This window comes from Montipora capricornis, chromosome 12, assembly GCF_036669925.1.
Source record: "Montipora capricornis isolate CH-2021 chromosome 12, ASM3666992v2, whole genome shotgun sequence".
NCBI classification, from domain to species: Eukaryota; Metazoa; Cnidaria; class Anthozoa; order Scleractinia; family Acroporidae; genus Montipora; species Montipora capricornis.
This window is the reverse complement of record NC_090894.1, coordinates 41,178,763-41,195,854: the sequence shown is the minus strand read 5'-3', so window position 1 is coordinate 41,195,854 and position 17,092 is coordinate 41,178,763. Positions and strand designations below refer to the sequence as shown.

Here is a 17,092-nt window from a genome sequence, read left to right as displayed (position 1 = left end):
ATCGAAGTTCCTTCAGTTGATTGGTTGAAACAGATTACGTCGTGTCTTGATCGATTTTACCTCTGACAATTGCGTTTGTTGGTAGCTACAGGCCCGTAATGGAATCGAAAGTATCGTCTATGGATGTAGCAGTGAGTACGGAAGATTCAGCGGATGGACCCTCTCAACAAACGTTTTGCAGACAGCATGGAAGTATGCACGTTTCTGAGAACTCTAAAGATTTATTTCCGTATTTACGTCTGCGTTCGCAGGCTAATGCGGCGATCAACTCGAAACTTCAACATCGCCCCCTCCCGGCCTTTTGAATATTGGATCGTTCAAATTCCCGCTCCCTTGGGCCAAAATGCTGTTCAAATGCCCTACTAAAGAACAATCGTCGTCGGCTCCCCCTGTCTTTAATAAAGACCTTTTGAAGACCTTTCTTGTAAGCCAATCGCTCACAAATGCTACATCTCTTTCTTTAAACTCTTCCACCTCGTCCAATCGCGTGTTTTATAGCTGTTAGCAACTTCGGTGCCCGAAAAGAAATTAATTTGAAACCTGACACTTCCGGTTCAATTTTCCCCACCCCACGCAGGCAAAGGTCAAATTCCCCACTCTCCGGGCACAGAAGATAGTCAAATGCTCGGGGTTTTCCCGGGAGGGAGGGATGTTGAAGTCTCCATTTGATCGGCGCATAACAACGAAAAATGTATCTCGCCCCACCTTTCACGCGGTCTGATCAAAAACAACGACAAGTTGTATCAGAGCACAGAGACGTTTGTCAGTTATTCTCGCAACGTAATCCCAGAAGCCTTTGTTAGGGGGTTTATTTGCATATTTTGCAAAACATTAAAAATTACGAAAGTCTGGTCTGTAGCATACTCAATTGTGTGTACGTGTAAAAGAAAATTAGGTTTTTCCTTTTCACTATGGCACTTTAAATTACGGGTACTTTTTGAGAAGAGCAATTTTGCGGGTTATCGTGACAAAGTGCATTACCGTGGACATTTATTTATTCACGTTTTTCGTCACGTAAATCAAATGATGACGGGGAAGACCCCGGAACAATTCTCTTGATCATCGGAGGGATATTAATAGTGAGCCGGATGTCAAATTTAACAATCGGAACGTACTGGATATTTTCTCTGACTAGATTATTTCATACTATTTCATACTGAAATAGCTTCATTTTTTGGGGAGAAACTTTCCATCAGGCGAACACTAGACTTCCGGTATCTTTCGCTGCCGGCGCATCACTTTCGCGATATAACAACGGGATGTTAAACCATAGTTAGTACACTGACTATGGTTAGCACACTATTCACTTTTGATATCAAAAGAGATATATGAGCAGTGTTGTTAAGTTCCACTTACTTCTGTGTGTATGCAGCCGGGATCAATAATGAATTGCATACTAAAAGTAAACTGCGGCAGCTCGTTTGTTTGATTTGAGCTGCAGCGCTGATAGGGAAGCTTATTAAATTAATGAAACGACTTGTAGAACCAGCTAACAGTGGAGTTGTAAGCGGTACTTGGCTTTCTTCTCGTGACAATACTTCCCCCCAAAAAATCTGTATAGACAAATTTAATTCACGGAGCATCATTACAAGAAAGGGTTTTACGGACGGTTGCCTTATCGAATCGAATCCCAAACATTTTACTTTGTAAGTCTTTCAAATTCAGCTCGTGGACAGCTTAAAGCCATTTCTTGCAATTTTTTCTTTCGTTGGCTTTGTTTTTCGTTTTTGATTGTTACATGGATCGTAACATATCTTTTTTCATGGCGAACGTGATAACCTTGTGCATGATTAAGTACAGGAGTCCATATCCATGTGAAACATCACGCGTTCTTAAAAAAGAAGCATGATACTTGTAAAACAGGGGAAAAACCCTTAAATTAGCGAGACAGATTAAATCGGTGATGGGAAAATTATTAAATTACGATAGCCTCAGAAGTTGTCAGTGCAGGAGACATCGATTATCTCGATACACACTACTATCATGGTTAACTTTGTCAATAACCCAGATGAAAGGCTTACATGTCCAATTTGCAAGACTGTTTTTAACGAACCGTGGCAAACTTCTTGCGGACACAGATTCTGCAAATTATGTTTGGAATCACTTTTCAGGTACGTAACCTTGTTCAGTGTTGGCAGTATCAGTCTTCGGCCATTAATACGTAGTCACAAGAAGAAGGATAGTCGTCACTATGTTGTTATTGTTCGGATCTTTGTTAAAATGACGGTGCACTTTCCTTGGTCCCAGCATAATCCATTTTTCCCGGTGGGATGACTATACACGCATTTTCTTTTGATTCCTTCAAAATGGGTTATGTTGCTCAGTCTACCTTAAGATATCGAGACTAAATTTTGCATAAGGCCAGCTCTTTTTGAAAGCTTAATGTGCTGATATTAAATGAGGAGCCACAAATTTTACGCACTTTAGCCCTATTAGAATCATAAAATACTGTTTATCTTCCTGTAGATATTGAAAAAAGGGCACTAATGGCTGAGGAGTAGTTGAATGCTTTTGAATATTGGTCCGAATATTATTCCGTCTTGGATTAAACAAGGTCCGCAAAACTGAGCAAGGGAATAAAATTGAGTGTAAAAGATTGTAAGTGACTTGCTTGGCCAATAAAAATCGAGTCGTTGTCCCTGAACATCTCGAAGTCAACCTAACCAGTGCTCGATCCCGGCTTCATGATATATCCACTCGAGGCATAAGTCATCATGTAGAATGCCAAACAAACCGACGGGGGTAACACTCACCGTTTCAGCGAAAACGAAAAAGACACTATTCAGTTTCGAACCTCCCCTCAATATTGATGATCGATTAGAGTAAAAAAAGTTCCGTTTTTTTTCTTCTTTCAGGCGAACAAAACTGCGCTGTCCCGTGGATGGCAACCAGATTTCACAAGAAGAGTCCTTTCATGATAAATGCTGCGAAAGGGAAATACTCGATCTCCAATGCAGTTGCCAGTACAAAGATAGAAACTGCGATTGGAAAGGAGAATTCAGAAATTTGAAGGTAAGTAGTTCCATTTAAACTTCCTCTTTAACTGAATTTCATTTTCTTTTCTTGCATATTGTTGTAAATCAGTTTTAACCCAGGAATCACAGGCCTACAAGACTCGTGACTGCGCTCAGTTTGTTGCGACGTCAGTCACTCACAACTGTCGTCCCTTCAGTGAACGTGACGCAACTTTATCAGGCAATGCGTGCTCACATGCAACCAAGGGACATTTTCACTGTCAACAAATTAAGAGCGAGTTTACGACCCGTTTGCACTGCTAATGCCAGAGACATCTTTTGTTTCCTCCAGTTTCTTCCAATGCGCCAAATGAATTATTTAATAACATTTAAGCGAACTGAGATCTCTTTTGACGCTCTAAATAGCCCCATACAAAGTCACCAGGTGCATGCCCTCCTAAATATAACTGTGATCATTGGTCATTTAGTTATATGAGGTGAAGAATGGTCATAGTTCTTCTTGTTCTCCAGTTAATTAATAACAGAGCCTTGAAAAATTAAAACATGCAGTTTTTAATCTTTAATTTGCTGTAGTAATTCGGACCTCATTTTCACTGATTTATCGATTAGGCCCATGAAACTTGTTGTCAATATGGTGATGTACAGTGCCTTGCCTGTAGTGAGACAATGGAACGAAGACGTCTCAAAGATCACGCATCAAATTCCTGTATTAACAGGGCCGTGATGTGTACATATTGCGGCGGAAAAGTGCGACAAAAAAAATTGAAGGTATGGGAGATTTAATATTGAGCTAGTTTTAAAGAGTAAAAAAAAGTTGTGGTCGCTTTAATGCTAGTCATATTTCCTCACCGTTATTTAAAAGAAACTGACTCAATTGAACCTTGAACGTTTGAGCCTTTGAGCTCAGTAAACCCCTTCGAGTGGTGTAGCATCCATATGCATGTGAGATAAATCCTCTATCAGATTTATGAGTAAAAATCTCTTTGAATCAAGTCTGTTCTATTTAGTCCTGTTCCGGGACTAGTTGCCATTGTATTGAAGCTGCATTGACAAACATCTTTTCGCTTTGTGTTTTCAATACTACCTAATTATATCTTGATATCATTTCATTTTCATTCATTTTGAGTCGAGAACCGAAAACACAAAAATTTATTGTCTTTTGTCGTTTGTCTTCAGGATCATTTCGATTTTTGCCTAAAGTTTCCCGTAAAATGTCATTTACTCTGCGGAAAGGACACTATACCACGTGATATGTTGGATGAGCACATGACCAAGGAGTGTCCTCACGCGGAAGTATCGTGCCCGTTTTTCATTCACGGCTGTGAATTCAAAGTAAGTGCTTTTTAAGGGATAAGTTGCGAGATTTTTATTTGGTGTTTTAAAATACTTTCAGAAAAAAAAATAAGATGCATTTCTATCAATTTGAAATAAGAGGCTTCTTAAAATCATTACAGTTCGAATGAAGAGGGGAACCTTTCCTGGAAAAGTTATTTTCCCGTCGTTGCAACGTTTTTCTCTCTTGTCTTGCCTGTAATTAAACTGAAATTGCAAATGCTAGTTTATCAAGCTGCGCACTGGTTATGATTATAGCTTCTCGGTTAAAGAAATCGCCACGACATTCAAAAAATAATGATTAGGGTTTGCAGAAAATGAAAACGCTGAGGTGACCTTGAACTATTTAGCCAATCTGAAGGAAAGCTATTTAATTTGAGGGTCATTGTTGAAGAAATTCATCAGGCTAGCAAATGAGAAAAAAATGATGTAATACCTTTATTTACATTGCTTCCCCCCCCACCCACCCTGGGGCTTAAGATTGATAGGTGCATTATAATTAGGACAAGAGCAAAGTCTTACTAATTTAAAAGTCAAGCTAAAGAGTAATAAATTCGCTTACTCGAATGCAATTTCACAGCCTGTAAATGTGATTGTTAAAACATTGCCTAAACACTCCCGGCCTCAGACGCTGTCCTGCCTTCCCACCTCCACCCCGACAGTCTGTACGGGAGTGGGTACGCTGACTTCATAAGCAAACTTCTTGCATCGATAGATTTTCCAAAATTTCTTACCCATAGTGCTCCGTTGGCCCGCTTCGCGCCTGAGCTCCGCTACTAAAAGTCTTTTTCTTTGATCTATGTTAAGAAAACTAGTAAATCAATTTTAGGGCCAATTTCATCTGTTAGCCTAAGCTATTGGGCAAGTACTGAAAACGGTCTACTTGCTAGTAGCATACAACGATTTTCATGATTTCTGGCAATTAGCCCGGTTGCCATTCCTTACGCGTCGCTTATCTCGCATTCCTTGCACCAGTTGGCATATGGCATACATATTGTACGAGAGAGTGAGACTGGGAGCGCACAAACCAATCTCACTTTAATCAATTCATGTGCAGGTTATCCTTTCGACAATTTGATGACATTTCTTCTTACCAACAAGTCCTGTGGCGATGGGGGAGTGGTAACGGAGACAAATGAAGGATGTCCCTGAAAGTCTGTAGCCACGATCCTGCACTCAGGCGGCCCACGTGTGATGGTCGTTTTCCGCAGACTGGGGTAAATGCGGCACTCGTATCCTGCATGGGCGACAGAGCATCCCTCTTTAGGGCTAGCAATGCTCTCCCCGCATGGGGAAAGGTACTGAAAAAACATTGACTACTCCAAAGTAACCTGCAAGGTAACCGCGCCATGCTGGTCATCTACCTTTGCGGTGGAAGAAATTCAGAGGAACACACGATTAACTTTGCAACATGGAATGTCCGAACACTTCTGGTCAACGATGCTAGACCGGAACGCTGGACTGCCCTGATAGCGAAGACACTAGACAAGTACAACATAGATATCGCAGCGCTAAGCGAGACTAGACTTTCCGGTGAGTCCACCCTGGAGGAAGTTGGCGCAGGCTTTACCTTTTTTGGGAAGGGTAAGCCACCTGGGGTACCAAGAATCGGTGGTGTTGGATTTGCAATTCGCACCAGGATTGCTCCTAAGCTAGAATCTTTACCAAAAGTCATCAGCGAAAGACTGCTAAAGCTAAGAATGGGTCTGCTAGAGGGAGGTCATGTTACCATAATCAGCGCGCAACGCATCAAGTATGACATATATATACTGATGAAGTGAAGGAGACTTTCTACGAGGATTTAGATGGAGTGGTAAGGGAAACTCCTAGTGGTGACAAACTTATCATTGTAGGCAACTTCAATGCCCGGGTGGGAAGTGACTCTTACATCTGGAAGAACGTGATTGGTAAACATGGAGTTGGAAAGATAAACGCCAATGGTCTTCTCCTTTTGGAGAAATGCAGTCAACATGGGATAGGTATCGCCAACACTGTTTTTCAACAGGCTGACAAATATAACATCACCTGGATGCATCCCAGATCCAAGCAGTGGTACATTTTGGACTACGTCATTGTTAAGCAGAAGGATCTCAGCGATGTTAATTAAGTTGACTAAATCAATGAGAGGTGCTGACTGTTGATCTGACCACCGGCTGGTTAGAAGTATAATGTCTCTTCGTATTACTCATAAGATTCACAATGAAGAGGGCCACAGCGCAAGCTTAACACGTTCCTACTGAATGATGTTTCCATTCAGAGGAAACTGAGTACCAATATCGAAAATGCAAACCTCCCTACAGAAATGGACGATCTAGACATTGAAACAGCTTGGAAGCAGTTTAAAGACATCACATACTCCACCAGCACAGGTGTCTTAGATTTCGTTAAATGTAAGCATCAAGACTGGTTTGATGAAAACGACAGAGAGATCTCCGATCTACCAGAAAGAATGCACAGTTCTTATAAAGCGTACATAGACAAATCCTCTGCTGCAATAAAGTCACGGTACCTCAATGCGAAACATACTGTACAGAAAAGGCTCCACCAGATGAAGAACACGTAGCGAGAAAAGAAGCGTGGGAGCCACAGGAAGCGGCTGACAACATAACTCCAGGCAGTTCTACGAAGGCCTTCGGGCCTTTTACGGATCCATGACAAGTGGCAGTTCACCTGTTTTATCATCAGACGGCGAAACACTCCTTACCGACAAGTCGGACATCCTAAACCGTTGGGTAGAACATTTCATCGCCCTCCCGAACCGGCCATCTTCAGTCTCCCAGGAAGCTTTTGATACGATTCCTCAAAGGCAAATACTTGAGAAACTAGATCTGCCTCCGTCCCTAGACGACGTTACAACGGCTGTTAACAGAACTCTTCAGGGAAGTCTCCTGGTGTTGATGGTATAACTGCGGAGATATTAAAGCACGGTGGAACATGTACGTGCAAGAAGCTCACGCAGCTTTATAAGAGATTCTGGCTATAAGGAGAAGTACCACAGGACTTCAAAGATGCCTCCATTATACACCTTTGCAGACGCAAGGGAAACCTTACGATATGTGACAATCATCGCGGAATATCTCCTCTTTCCAGCACAGGAAAGATCCTAGTACGCATAGTCTTGAACAGAATGGTAGAGGAGGTTGTCGACTCCATATATCCCGAGTCAAAGTGCGGGTTTACAGCTGGCAGAGGAACCGCAGATATGATATTTACCCTGAGGCAGATTCAAGAAAAATGCAGAGATCAGAACCAGGATCTATACATGGTGTTCATCGATCTTAGAAAGGAATTTGACACCGTAAATCGTGGTGGCCTTTGGACAATTCTGCAAAGATTTGTTTCGATTATACGATCTTTCCACGAGGGAATGCTTGCAAGAGTTTTTGAATGTGGGGAGTAATCAGACCCATTTCCTGTCACCAATGGAGCTAAGCAAGGCTGTGTGCTTGCACCAACCCTCTTCTCCATCCTGTTCTTCTACACGCTACTGGATGCCCTCAAGGACATGGATAAGGGCGTGTACATACAGTTTCGAACAGAGGGAGGCCAATTCAACGGGTAGAGAATGGGTAGAAAACTATCACTTTACTTTACCCTCTAATAGTAAAGTCTTTTGATATATAAGTGCTACACGGCCAACGTTTGCAAAAACGTAATCCTTCTTGTACTTGTACAAATTCATTGCCGTGACATTGACATCTTGAAATTCCCACGGCCTGCTCCCATCTGACCTTGTAGCTTAGTCAGTAGAGCAGCGGTGATCTAACCCGAAGGTCGTGGTTTCAATTCTCATCCTGGTCAGAATTTTTCTCTGTCCTTGTGTAGGCCCATTTCCATTAGTAGGGCTAACGCTGGCATGGTCTATATGGGTAGAAAACTAGCACTTCGCATTACCCTCTAATAGTTAAGTCTATCCAACCTTAGACTCCTACAGTCCCGTACGAAGACCCTACGCATGCTTATCCGTGATCTTCTTTATGCGGATATTGCGCCCTGGTTGCTCATGCCCTTGAAGACATAATACGAGATGCTTCCGTGAAGCATACACTGGGTTGCCTGTGGTACATGCTACAGAAAATCAGAAGGCACTGATTGTGTGGTATTGAAATACAGCATTCCAGTCTCTGAAGAATAACAAATAAAAGAGAAGCGAGAAACATTGGCTTCTGGGCTGACATGTTGATAATTTTCAAGTTCCCTCACAACTTCGTTTCACCACAAGTGTGCCCTCTGAGCATCTGACAGCTTTGTAATACTAAATTTCACTGAAGTCAAGCCCTGTTCCGCGGGGTTAGTGTTAGGATGGGAAACCAAAACAATATACCCCTCATAAAAAACAGAAGCATCTGACCGAAAATACTATTAACGCTAACAAATGCGAACTCAGCAAGGTACAGATTTTGTTAGCTTGCTTTATGCAAAACAAATATTGATGAAAAAGCAAATAACTATTGATACACAGTTTTTAGAAAGAGCAGAAGGAAGTTTCCGGGACGGTCGATCGAGAATAAAATATTTACGACATGAAAACAACATTAATTTTGAACCGTGAATATAGAATATAAAAAGTTACGATCGGCGACAAACATTTTGGGAGATTTTTGCTACGTTTAAGTAAATTGCAAAATCGAAAGTGACATGGCCGGAATTCAGCAGGCGCCGTGATTAAGTTACCCTGGCATGTTTACTCGTCAAACAGTGAAGCATCTGTGTCAAATGATGGCAAGATATCGGGTTTTTGTAAGTTTCTTTTTCCGTCAAGTGTTATAAAGTTTGAAATGAAATGAGCGAAGTCAAAATAAAGATCACAATCGCCCAACTCTTGTTTATGCAAAGTCAAAATTTACTCTCCAAGACGCGCACGACGTTATTTATCACCAGGTAATTCCATCATTTTGGAAATAGCAGCTACTTTATTATTCATCTGCGTCACAAGTTTTCACTGATTTTGGGGCTCATTTTGTTGAAATTCAAGCACGCTTCCAACAGGCCTGTGAACCCTTCCTGCTGACTTTCCATTATTGAGCTCCATAAGGGTATATTTTGCTTAAGGATCCACTAAAACGCCATTTGCGTTACATGACTTTCGACGCCATTGCAGGCTAAGTTAATGATTCTACTGAGTCCACCAGAGAAATCTACGCAGTTCCACTACCCTCTCGATGCTAAGAAAATACGTGCAGAAGGCTCTATGCACAAAGACACCACTTACCAGGGGAGTGACAGGCAAGACTTTTACCGACACGGAAAAAGAGAAAAAAACAAAAACAAAAAAAAAGAAAAAAAAGAAAAAAAAAGAAAACAAACAAACTAAACGCGGACCTCGACTGGGTTTGCCATAGGCAATCCAGTAATAAACAAAAACGCATTCGCTCGTGCAGCACAAAGGTTCCGATTGACTATCAGTATAAAAAAAGACGGAAGTCATGTACCAACCTGCCCCAAGGCAATTCCACTCTGACCCAGTTGTCATCGTCAATAATACACCTCTCAAGTCTGTTGACAAATTCTGCTACCTCAGGAGCATTCTGTCAAACTCATCAACCATTGATGACGAGATAGCACAACGCATAGCTAAAGCGAGTTCCCTTGGAAGGCCAAGGCAAAGACTGTGGGACATAAACGATGTCAAACTATGCACCCAAGTTTAGCGTGTTCAAGGCAGAGGTCCTCACCACCCCTCTCGATGGATGTGAAACTTGGACAATCTATTATCGACATGTTAAACTCCTCGAACAGTTTCAGCAACGTTGTCTGCGCTCCATACGCGGTATCAAGTGGCAGCATAGGATATCTAACCTTGAAGTACTACGTCGATGTGACACCCCCAACTCCGTTGGGATGGTAACCTTGCAAGAATGGAAGACCATAGGATTCCTAAAGCACTCCTCTTTGGCCAGCTAGAGAATGGGAAGAGATCAGTAGGAAGACCAGGGCTTAGATACAAAGGCACCCTTAAATACAATCTCAAGGAATGTGGGATTTGTCCTGATGCCTGGGAAGTGACTGCTCAAGAGCGCACAAGGTGGCGTGGTGTTTACAGTAAAGGAGTGAATACATTTGAGGAGAAAAGAACTGCCAATCTCAAAGATCGTAGGACCAAACGGAAGGCCAAATCCTCTTGCGTGGCAACAACTGGCCTGCACGTTTGTGCAAAGTGCAACCGAGTCTTCCTCTCAAGGATTGGGCTCATCTCACACGAAAGAAGTCATCGATGCGAGATTCCATATTTGCCATTAACGGAACTTGATTAAGCTGTCTTTAAACTATCAAACAGATCTTGAGTCGTCGTATTTTACAGATGAGCACTGCTTGTGCCAGTATGAATGAGGTCTCGAATGGTACTCTTAAGCCTAGCTAATTTTTCTCGGGCCTTTCGAGTTTGCTCTTGGGTGATACAGAGTTAATAAGTGTGTTGATTTCCTATGAGTAAGCGCTTCTTTGCTAGTCAAAATTTTTGCAAATTATACATTCTCTGTGATGTGAGATCAAACATGTTTCTTCCGGATTAATAACACCGCAGATATAATAGAGATTCTAGGAAAGGCTTTCAAGTATTCGAGACCCACAGTACAAAGAAAGAGGCCTCCCTGTCAATGCAAAATAAACACAGACTTTTTCCCTCCCTCGTCCACACAGCTTATCGAAAGCCAGGGTACATCAGCTTTTTGTTATCTTTATGATAATGTTAAGTGGTATCTGATGTTATGTATTTTTCGGTTAACAGGGTAAAAAAGAATCTGTTGATGAGCACCTGAAAGCCAGTATAAAGATTCACGTTGAAAAGATGAATCAAACAAGTATTGAAAACCGGAGAAAGTATGCACAAATTGAAGAAACGATCGACCACTTGCAGAAAGAGAAGAATAACTTGGAGCAACAACTTCTAAATCAAACCGAGGAGCTTGCGGCAGCAAAAATCAATATCCAAATTCAGCAAACGAAAATATCCTTGATAGAGAGGTCAACCAATGGGCAAATAAGTGACCTGAAGAAACTACGCCGTGATTTAGACGTTGCTGCCGCGGATGAAGGAAACGGAACCGTTTTTTCTTCGCAGATTGACGAAATTTTGAAGATTGTAAGGGAACATGAAACAATGGTTGACAATTTGCAAAGCGAGCTAGCGTTTGTCAAGGAAATCACACTGTCGTCGAAAGACAACGGGAAGAGACCACGTTCTTTGTCAGATTATCACACCACCTGTGAACGACGCATGGAAAGAAATGAGAACCAGTTAGCTTTGCATGAAATTCAACTTTCAGAACAAAATCTTCAGATTCAGATGCTGGAGGCAACGTCATATACTGGAGTTTATCTTTGGAAGATTGACCAGTACAGTCGAAGATTCCAAGAAGCTGTTTCTGGCAAGACGATTTCCATTTACAGCCCTCCGTTCTACGTTGGACGCTTTGGGTACAAAGTGTGTGCCCGTCTTTACCCCAATGGGGATGGGATGGGCAAAGGAACTCACGTGTCTGTCTTCTTTGTCATCATGCGCGGCGAATACGATGCCTTATTAACCTGGCCTTTCCTCCAAAAGGTTCATTTTAGAATTATTGACCAGGACAAGATCAGAGACGCCAGTGATACTTTTCGTCCAGATCCTAACAGCTCAAGTTTTAAGAAACCAACGTCTGACATGAATGTTGCCTCAGGATGTCCGACACTTCTCTCTCACCAAGAACGCCGACAGGGTGGATTTGTCAGGGACGATACCATGTATGTTAAAGTTAATGTTGACATGAGGGACCTTCAAGGCGACTTATGGACGAGCTAGAGAACAGAACAGGGCACCATATAATTTTGACGTAGCTTAGTGCATAGGTGACTTAGAGGTGAATCTTGGCGAATGCAAACTATGTGAATGCAAATGATGTCATATACTACAGCCAGGGGTACCCAACGATAATCTTCGTGAAAAATTGTTCGGGAGAGTCAAACTGTTCTGAGAATTTCGGTTCTACGTTGCCAAACAGCTATAGATTACCTTACTAAAACATCTCCTAAGAGATTCGCAACAAGGAAAAAGTAGCCCCTTACGTTTTCGGAAAGGATATTTTTGCAATTTCTGGCACTTAAAAAGGTCACCTAGCAGCTTCGGATGAGCAAATGGTTCGCTGGGAAGCCTTTAGAGGGTAACATCCAGCTAGCAATTTTTCAAATGAGGAAATCATTCCCTAAAATTTGTTGAAACTTCAACTTTCAAGATATCCGAACGTGCAGGTAAAATTCCTCTAGATGGTAAAAACATCTCTTTAAACAGTCTTTATACATTACAAGGAGCCTAGAAATGCCTCTGAAAAGATTTTGGCTTAATTTGCTCATTGGGTGCCCTTGTAAAGTAATAACAGGAATTAACATCCCAATTCCATTTAGCGATAAGCTCATCACCATGAGGTCCTCATGAGGCATATTTTATCTGCTTTGACTTTCAATGTTATTATTCGATACCTCTATGAGGTTATTAACAGGCAATTCTAGACTGGTTTATATCTACGACTGATTATGTTTATACATAAGCAACATGCGCAGCCGGACGCCGGCCTTGGATTAAGATATATATGTAGTTTCTATTTATGAGACAGATTCTAGAAGCTATTTTAAGACTGAGCAGGTGGTATTTAAAAGGGAATAAATAACGTAATTTTTTTGATGGTAACGAAACTTTTTAACGACAACCATCCAAAAATACTTGGAAATCAGGAAGAGTTTTAATTGGTTAATTTAATCAAGTTAAGTGTGATAAATATGACAGAAAGTAAGTGACATCAAGGTAAAACTACGCTAGACGTGTTCTCCAGTGGTAGAGGTATTTAAGAACTCGGTATTTAATATGCTATTGTCTTTGTGGATATAATAGGGAGAGGATATTTAAAATATCATTTAGCAGTTTAGTATTCATTCTTCATAGAGTTCTGTATCCTACGTTCAATAAAAATATTTAACAAATAGATTCCGTGTTGCCGTGCGTCTGTTCAGCCTGAGTAATAGATTGCAGATGACGACAAAATGTAAAAAGGTAAAGTCAGCTTACGGGCCGGAGCCTATCCCCGGTTTCTGTAGCATGAAGCGACTAGGAGTATTTCTACACCCCCCTGGATGGGATGCTAGTCCATCGCAGGGTTACCCCCCAGCATTTCGCTGGTACCCATTTATACATCTGGGTGGAGAGAGGCACCGAGGGAGTAAAGTGTCTTGCCCAAGAACACAACGCAATGTCCCCGGCCAGGTCCCGAACCCGGACCATTCGCTCCTAAGTCGACCACACTATATAAGCATGAGCAAAATCTCGTAAGGCCAAAAAAGTGGCACACGAGACTATGGTTGAGTGTGCCAATGATGTTCCAAAAAACAAACCCATCAAAATGCGTGCCTTATGGTGCTCCTTAAAAAATACAATAATAAAATACAATAGAACGAAGCAAGTTCTGAGCCACTCAAAGCTTGTTTAAATAAAGATAGAAAGATAGATGCTGTAATTTTTAGTGAGATATTGTCTTTGGGGTATTATACTAGGGTAAGGAGTGTCTCTTGTAGAGGCTGCTTAAGTACGAAGACGCACAATAAAAGGCGTGGTTTCTGTGTTGCTGTTTGTTGCTCGCCATTTTTGATTATCAGTCGAGATTAAAGACGGTACCTACTATTGTTATTGCGCCTACGTTCTGCGCATGTCGAGATACTCGGGTTTCCAGTAAGTGGTGCTTCCTAATACGGGGATATTCTTGCGGATATTTTTGCGGATAACTATGCGGAGAAAGCACAACCTGCAATCATAGACAAAACCGTTATGCAGGTTAGCACTTTTGACGTCTTCATTGCTTAATGCCTATCTCCCCTTCCCCCTGATTCAATGTTGTTCAAAACTGAAAGATTTTACTGGAAAATTGTTGTGCTACCGTCCAACATTGAATAGCAGGCAAGGGAGCTATATAAGGGAAGGTGAAACTATTTCTTTTGCGCTTTAACAAAAGCGGGTTGAAATACAGCTGTGGTGCGGATAGTTTACACAACCTTCCAACTACGTTTGTCTATGATTGTAGCTCTTAGTATCCTAAAAGAACATTGAGGGTAACCATGCATTTTTCAGAGATAGATAAGCTTCAATTTGGAAAAGAATGCCATACATTACTTTGTTTAAAGCTTTTTCCAAATATTGTTGATTAATAATGTTTGAAATATATTTGGTGAGCCCCAACTTTTTTTTTTGAATTTAAATAACACTTGTTAAGATCCGCTTTTCCAGCATATTCATAAGCCAAAAATACCTTTAAATTACAAGGCACCGTCCTTAAATGATTTCCGAAAAAGAAAGGACGTCTGAAGCCACTCCTTTTAGTCGATTTTATAGTTTTGGTTTTTAAGTTGATGAGTTAGCCTGGTGTCCATCTCAATTACCTTTCCAAATAGTTGTCGCCTTCTGTTTACACGATACAAAGACGTACTTTCGATTGTCTTAACTCGCGATAAAGGGAAGGGCGAAAGAGAGATACGCTTGAATGAAGCTTTGCTCGACATTTATTGGGAAGTCAAAAAGTGAATCAGAATGGTCACGCACTGGGTGCATCAAATATCTTAAATCTTTGGATTGGTTATGGCTCATCTTTCAGTATTTTAATGTTTTTGCTTTGATTTGCTTTGAAAGGTTGACTAATCGAAGCCAGAACGTGGTATGGCGGTTGATAGTTTGAAGGTAAGATTCGCAGAATTACAAAAAGCCCCGTAATTAAGTCGATTGATTACGAACCGTATTATATTAGTTAATCATGCAATCCGTTCATTATGATCGTCACCACATTTCTTGTTTGCTGATCCATGCAGTTTTTAGTGAACAAAGATGTATCCCATCGTTGCTATACCTTTATCTCGTAACATGTATCCACAAGTGTTGTGATTGTGCTCCCCAGCAGTACCAAAACCGATTCTTGAGTTACAACCATCGCAATTGTCGGCGTCATTACTAATGATACCAATTCGTGCCCTAGCTCGGTCATTTTTGGTGCTCCGAGCGTTGAATCCTTCCTTGTTGCAGTGGTCTTGCAGATCTGCTTGCGACCCAATCAGTGAGATCCACTTGTCGCGACCCAGACTGCTATCCTTGTATTGCCCGTCAGCAATTAGTGAATATAGGGAAGAGGCCCCTTTGTTCACGATGATGAAGTTCATTCTATCTGTCACACCATTCTTCATAGCGAGGCAGATCTTGGTGAAGGATGTGTTCCAGTAAGTAGGTAGCTTGGTTTCTTCTTTGTCGAACCCAGTCTCTCCTGCTGAGAGACTGAAGCTTTCGTTGTTTTGCCAGAAGGGGGAATCGTAGAGGAAGGTTTGCTATAAAACAGAGGTTCCGCTTAGAGCATGGTCTTCTCCAAACAACACGAATGGGAATATATAAAAAACATTGAGAACGAGTAGAATCATTAAACACGTCAGCGATAAATAGTTTATATAAGTATATATCAAACAAAGCTGAAAAAACCAACATGGAAGAAGAAAGAACCTTGCACTACTGAGAGTCTAGAGGACGAAAAATGTTCATTTGCGACGTGTTTATGACATCTAACATTTTAAAAATAGTCCATATTTCGATTCGATTTTTTTTTTGGAGCTATCACTGTAATACAGCCCAGGCTCTGCGACAAAATAGGCCTTGAATGTTTGCTACTCTTCTTTTAGAAAGGAAAACTTAACCTTTTATTATTTTTTTCGTATATACCTTTGTGCCATCAGTCTTCATGACCAGTGTCCAACCTCCGTCTTCGCATGCGTTATTGTCAGATGTTGTTGTCATGTGACAGTAGATATTGACAGTCTGACCTCCCACTTCTATTGGATATGCTTTGTTCTCTTTTGATCTAGGAAGAGTATAGTATGAACAGTATGCTTGCTTGTGAGATATGTCCAGAATGCATGGAACAACAAAAACGGCAAAATGACTAAATTTTGCCAAGATTAGGAAAAAAAGGTATAAGTAAGCAAAAGTGGAGAAAGTTGCTTTTTTGTCAAAGTCGCCACACAATTTGGTTAGAATCTAATGCAAATATAATGGGCCGGAGGGCAAGATCTATAGGGGTTAATTGGAAAGCAGCAAAATTGGTGGAAATTGCATTTTCGTCAACATGGCAGACGATTTTAAAGGGAATTGACATGAGGGGCAAGAATGCTTTCTTGGAAGAAAGCTTATTTGATAGAAGTAAAGCTACAATAATATGGTAGAAGCAGAAAACATAATGTTGTGACAATCACTGTGAATTATCAACCCGGAAATTCAGTTTATTCCAGTGGTGACATTTTAGAAACAATTTCAAAAGTGTTGCCTTAGAATGCAAAAGACCTTGTCACTTTTTGTGTTTGCTTGCTCATTACTAAATACTAACAGCGTCTATTGTGAGTCTTTCCCGGCTATTTTGAAGGCTACTGTTGTTGGGTCAAAAAGAGTGGTTGTCTTATTTATGACTATCTACCTGGATTCGATTCGCTCTGACGAAGGGCTAACGCTCGAAACGTCAGCTTTTAGAATCTCTGTACGGTGGCCAAACCAAATTTTTGTATACTACTTCCCCACCGACGCAGCACCACAGTTTCTTTAGAAACTACCCCTTCATTTACCTGGTCAATGGCCTGGATGCCTTAACTCCCCTAATTTAGAGAACGGTTTTGCGATGACCATTCTCATTCATGATCACCAAGGGGTGGACAAAGATGGAGAACAGAGGAATAACTGCCTCTGAGAGGCAGTGATAGAATTTTGCACTTCATTTGGTCCATTCATAAGAAGTGCGCAAAAA

General features: G+C 41.2%; 2 protein-coding genes across 4 annotated transcripts in view; one reads left to right on the top strand and one right to left on the bottom strand.

Annotated features, from left to right (window-relative positions):
• The first annotated feature begins 1,346 nt into the window (after positions 1-1,346).
• LOC138027781 (TNF receptor-associated factor 3-like) lies at positions 1,347-15,095 on the top strand. Its single transcript, XM_068875391.1, has 5 exons — positions 1,347-2,111; positions 2,856-3,012; positions 3,585-3,743; positions 4,152-4,307; positions 11,035-15,095. Exons 1-5 carry the CDS (start codon positions 1,984-1,986, stop codon positions 12,085-12,087), a joined length of 1,653 nt encoding a protein of 550 aa, XP_068731492.1. The 5' UTR covers positions 1,347-1,983; the 3' UTR covers positions 12,088-15,095.
• Positions 13,017-17,092, bottom strand: part of LOC138027782 (uncharacterized skeletal organic matrix protein 5-like) — a 20,001-nt gene continuing 15,925 nt past the window's right edge. For all 3 annotated transcript variants that reach the window (XM_068875392.1, XM_068875394.1, XM_068875395.1), the window contains exons 6-7: positions 16,021-16,159; positions 13,017-15,635 (exon numbers count right to left, since the gene is read on the bottom strand). In XM_068875392.1, coding sequence (XP_068731493.1) covers positions 15,132-15,635; positions 16,021-16,159 — 643 coding nt within the window. In that variant the 3' untranslated portion in view covers positions 13,017-15,131. The remainder of the gene's footprint in view (positions 15,636-16,020; positions 16,160-17,092) is intronic.

What these genes read in the sequence shown, in the direction of transcription:
- LOC138027781 (XM_068875391.1), top strand. Translation starts at nt 1,984, where the DNA reads ATGGTTAACTTTGTCAATAACCCAGATGAAAGGCTTACATGTCCAATT. An exon ending in TGCGACAAAAAAAATTGAAG is followed by an intron (nt 3,744 to 4,151) that starts GTATGGGAGATT and finishes GTTTGTCTTCAG; the next exon opens with GATCATTTCGATTTTTGCCT. An exon ending in TTCACGGCTGTGAATTCAAA is followed by an intron (nt 4,308 to 11,034) that starts GTAAGTGCTTTT and finishes TTCGGTTAACAG; the next exon opens with GGTAAAAAAGAATCTGTTGA.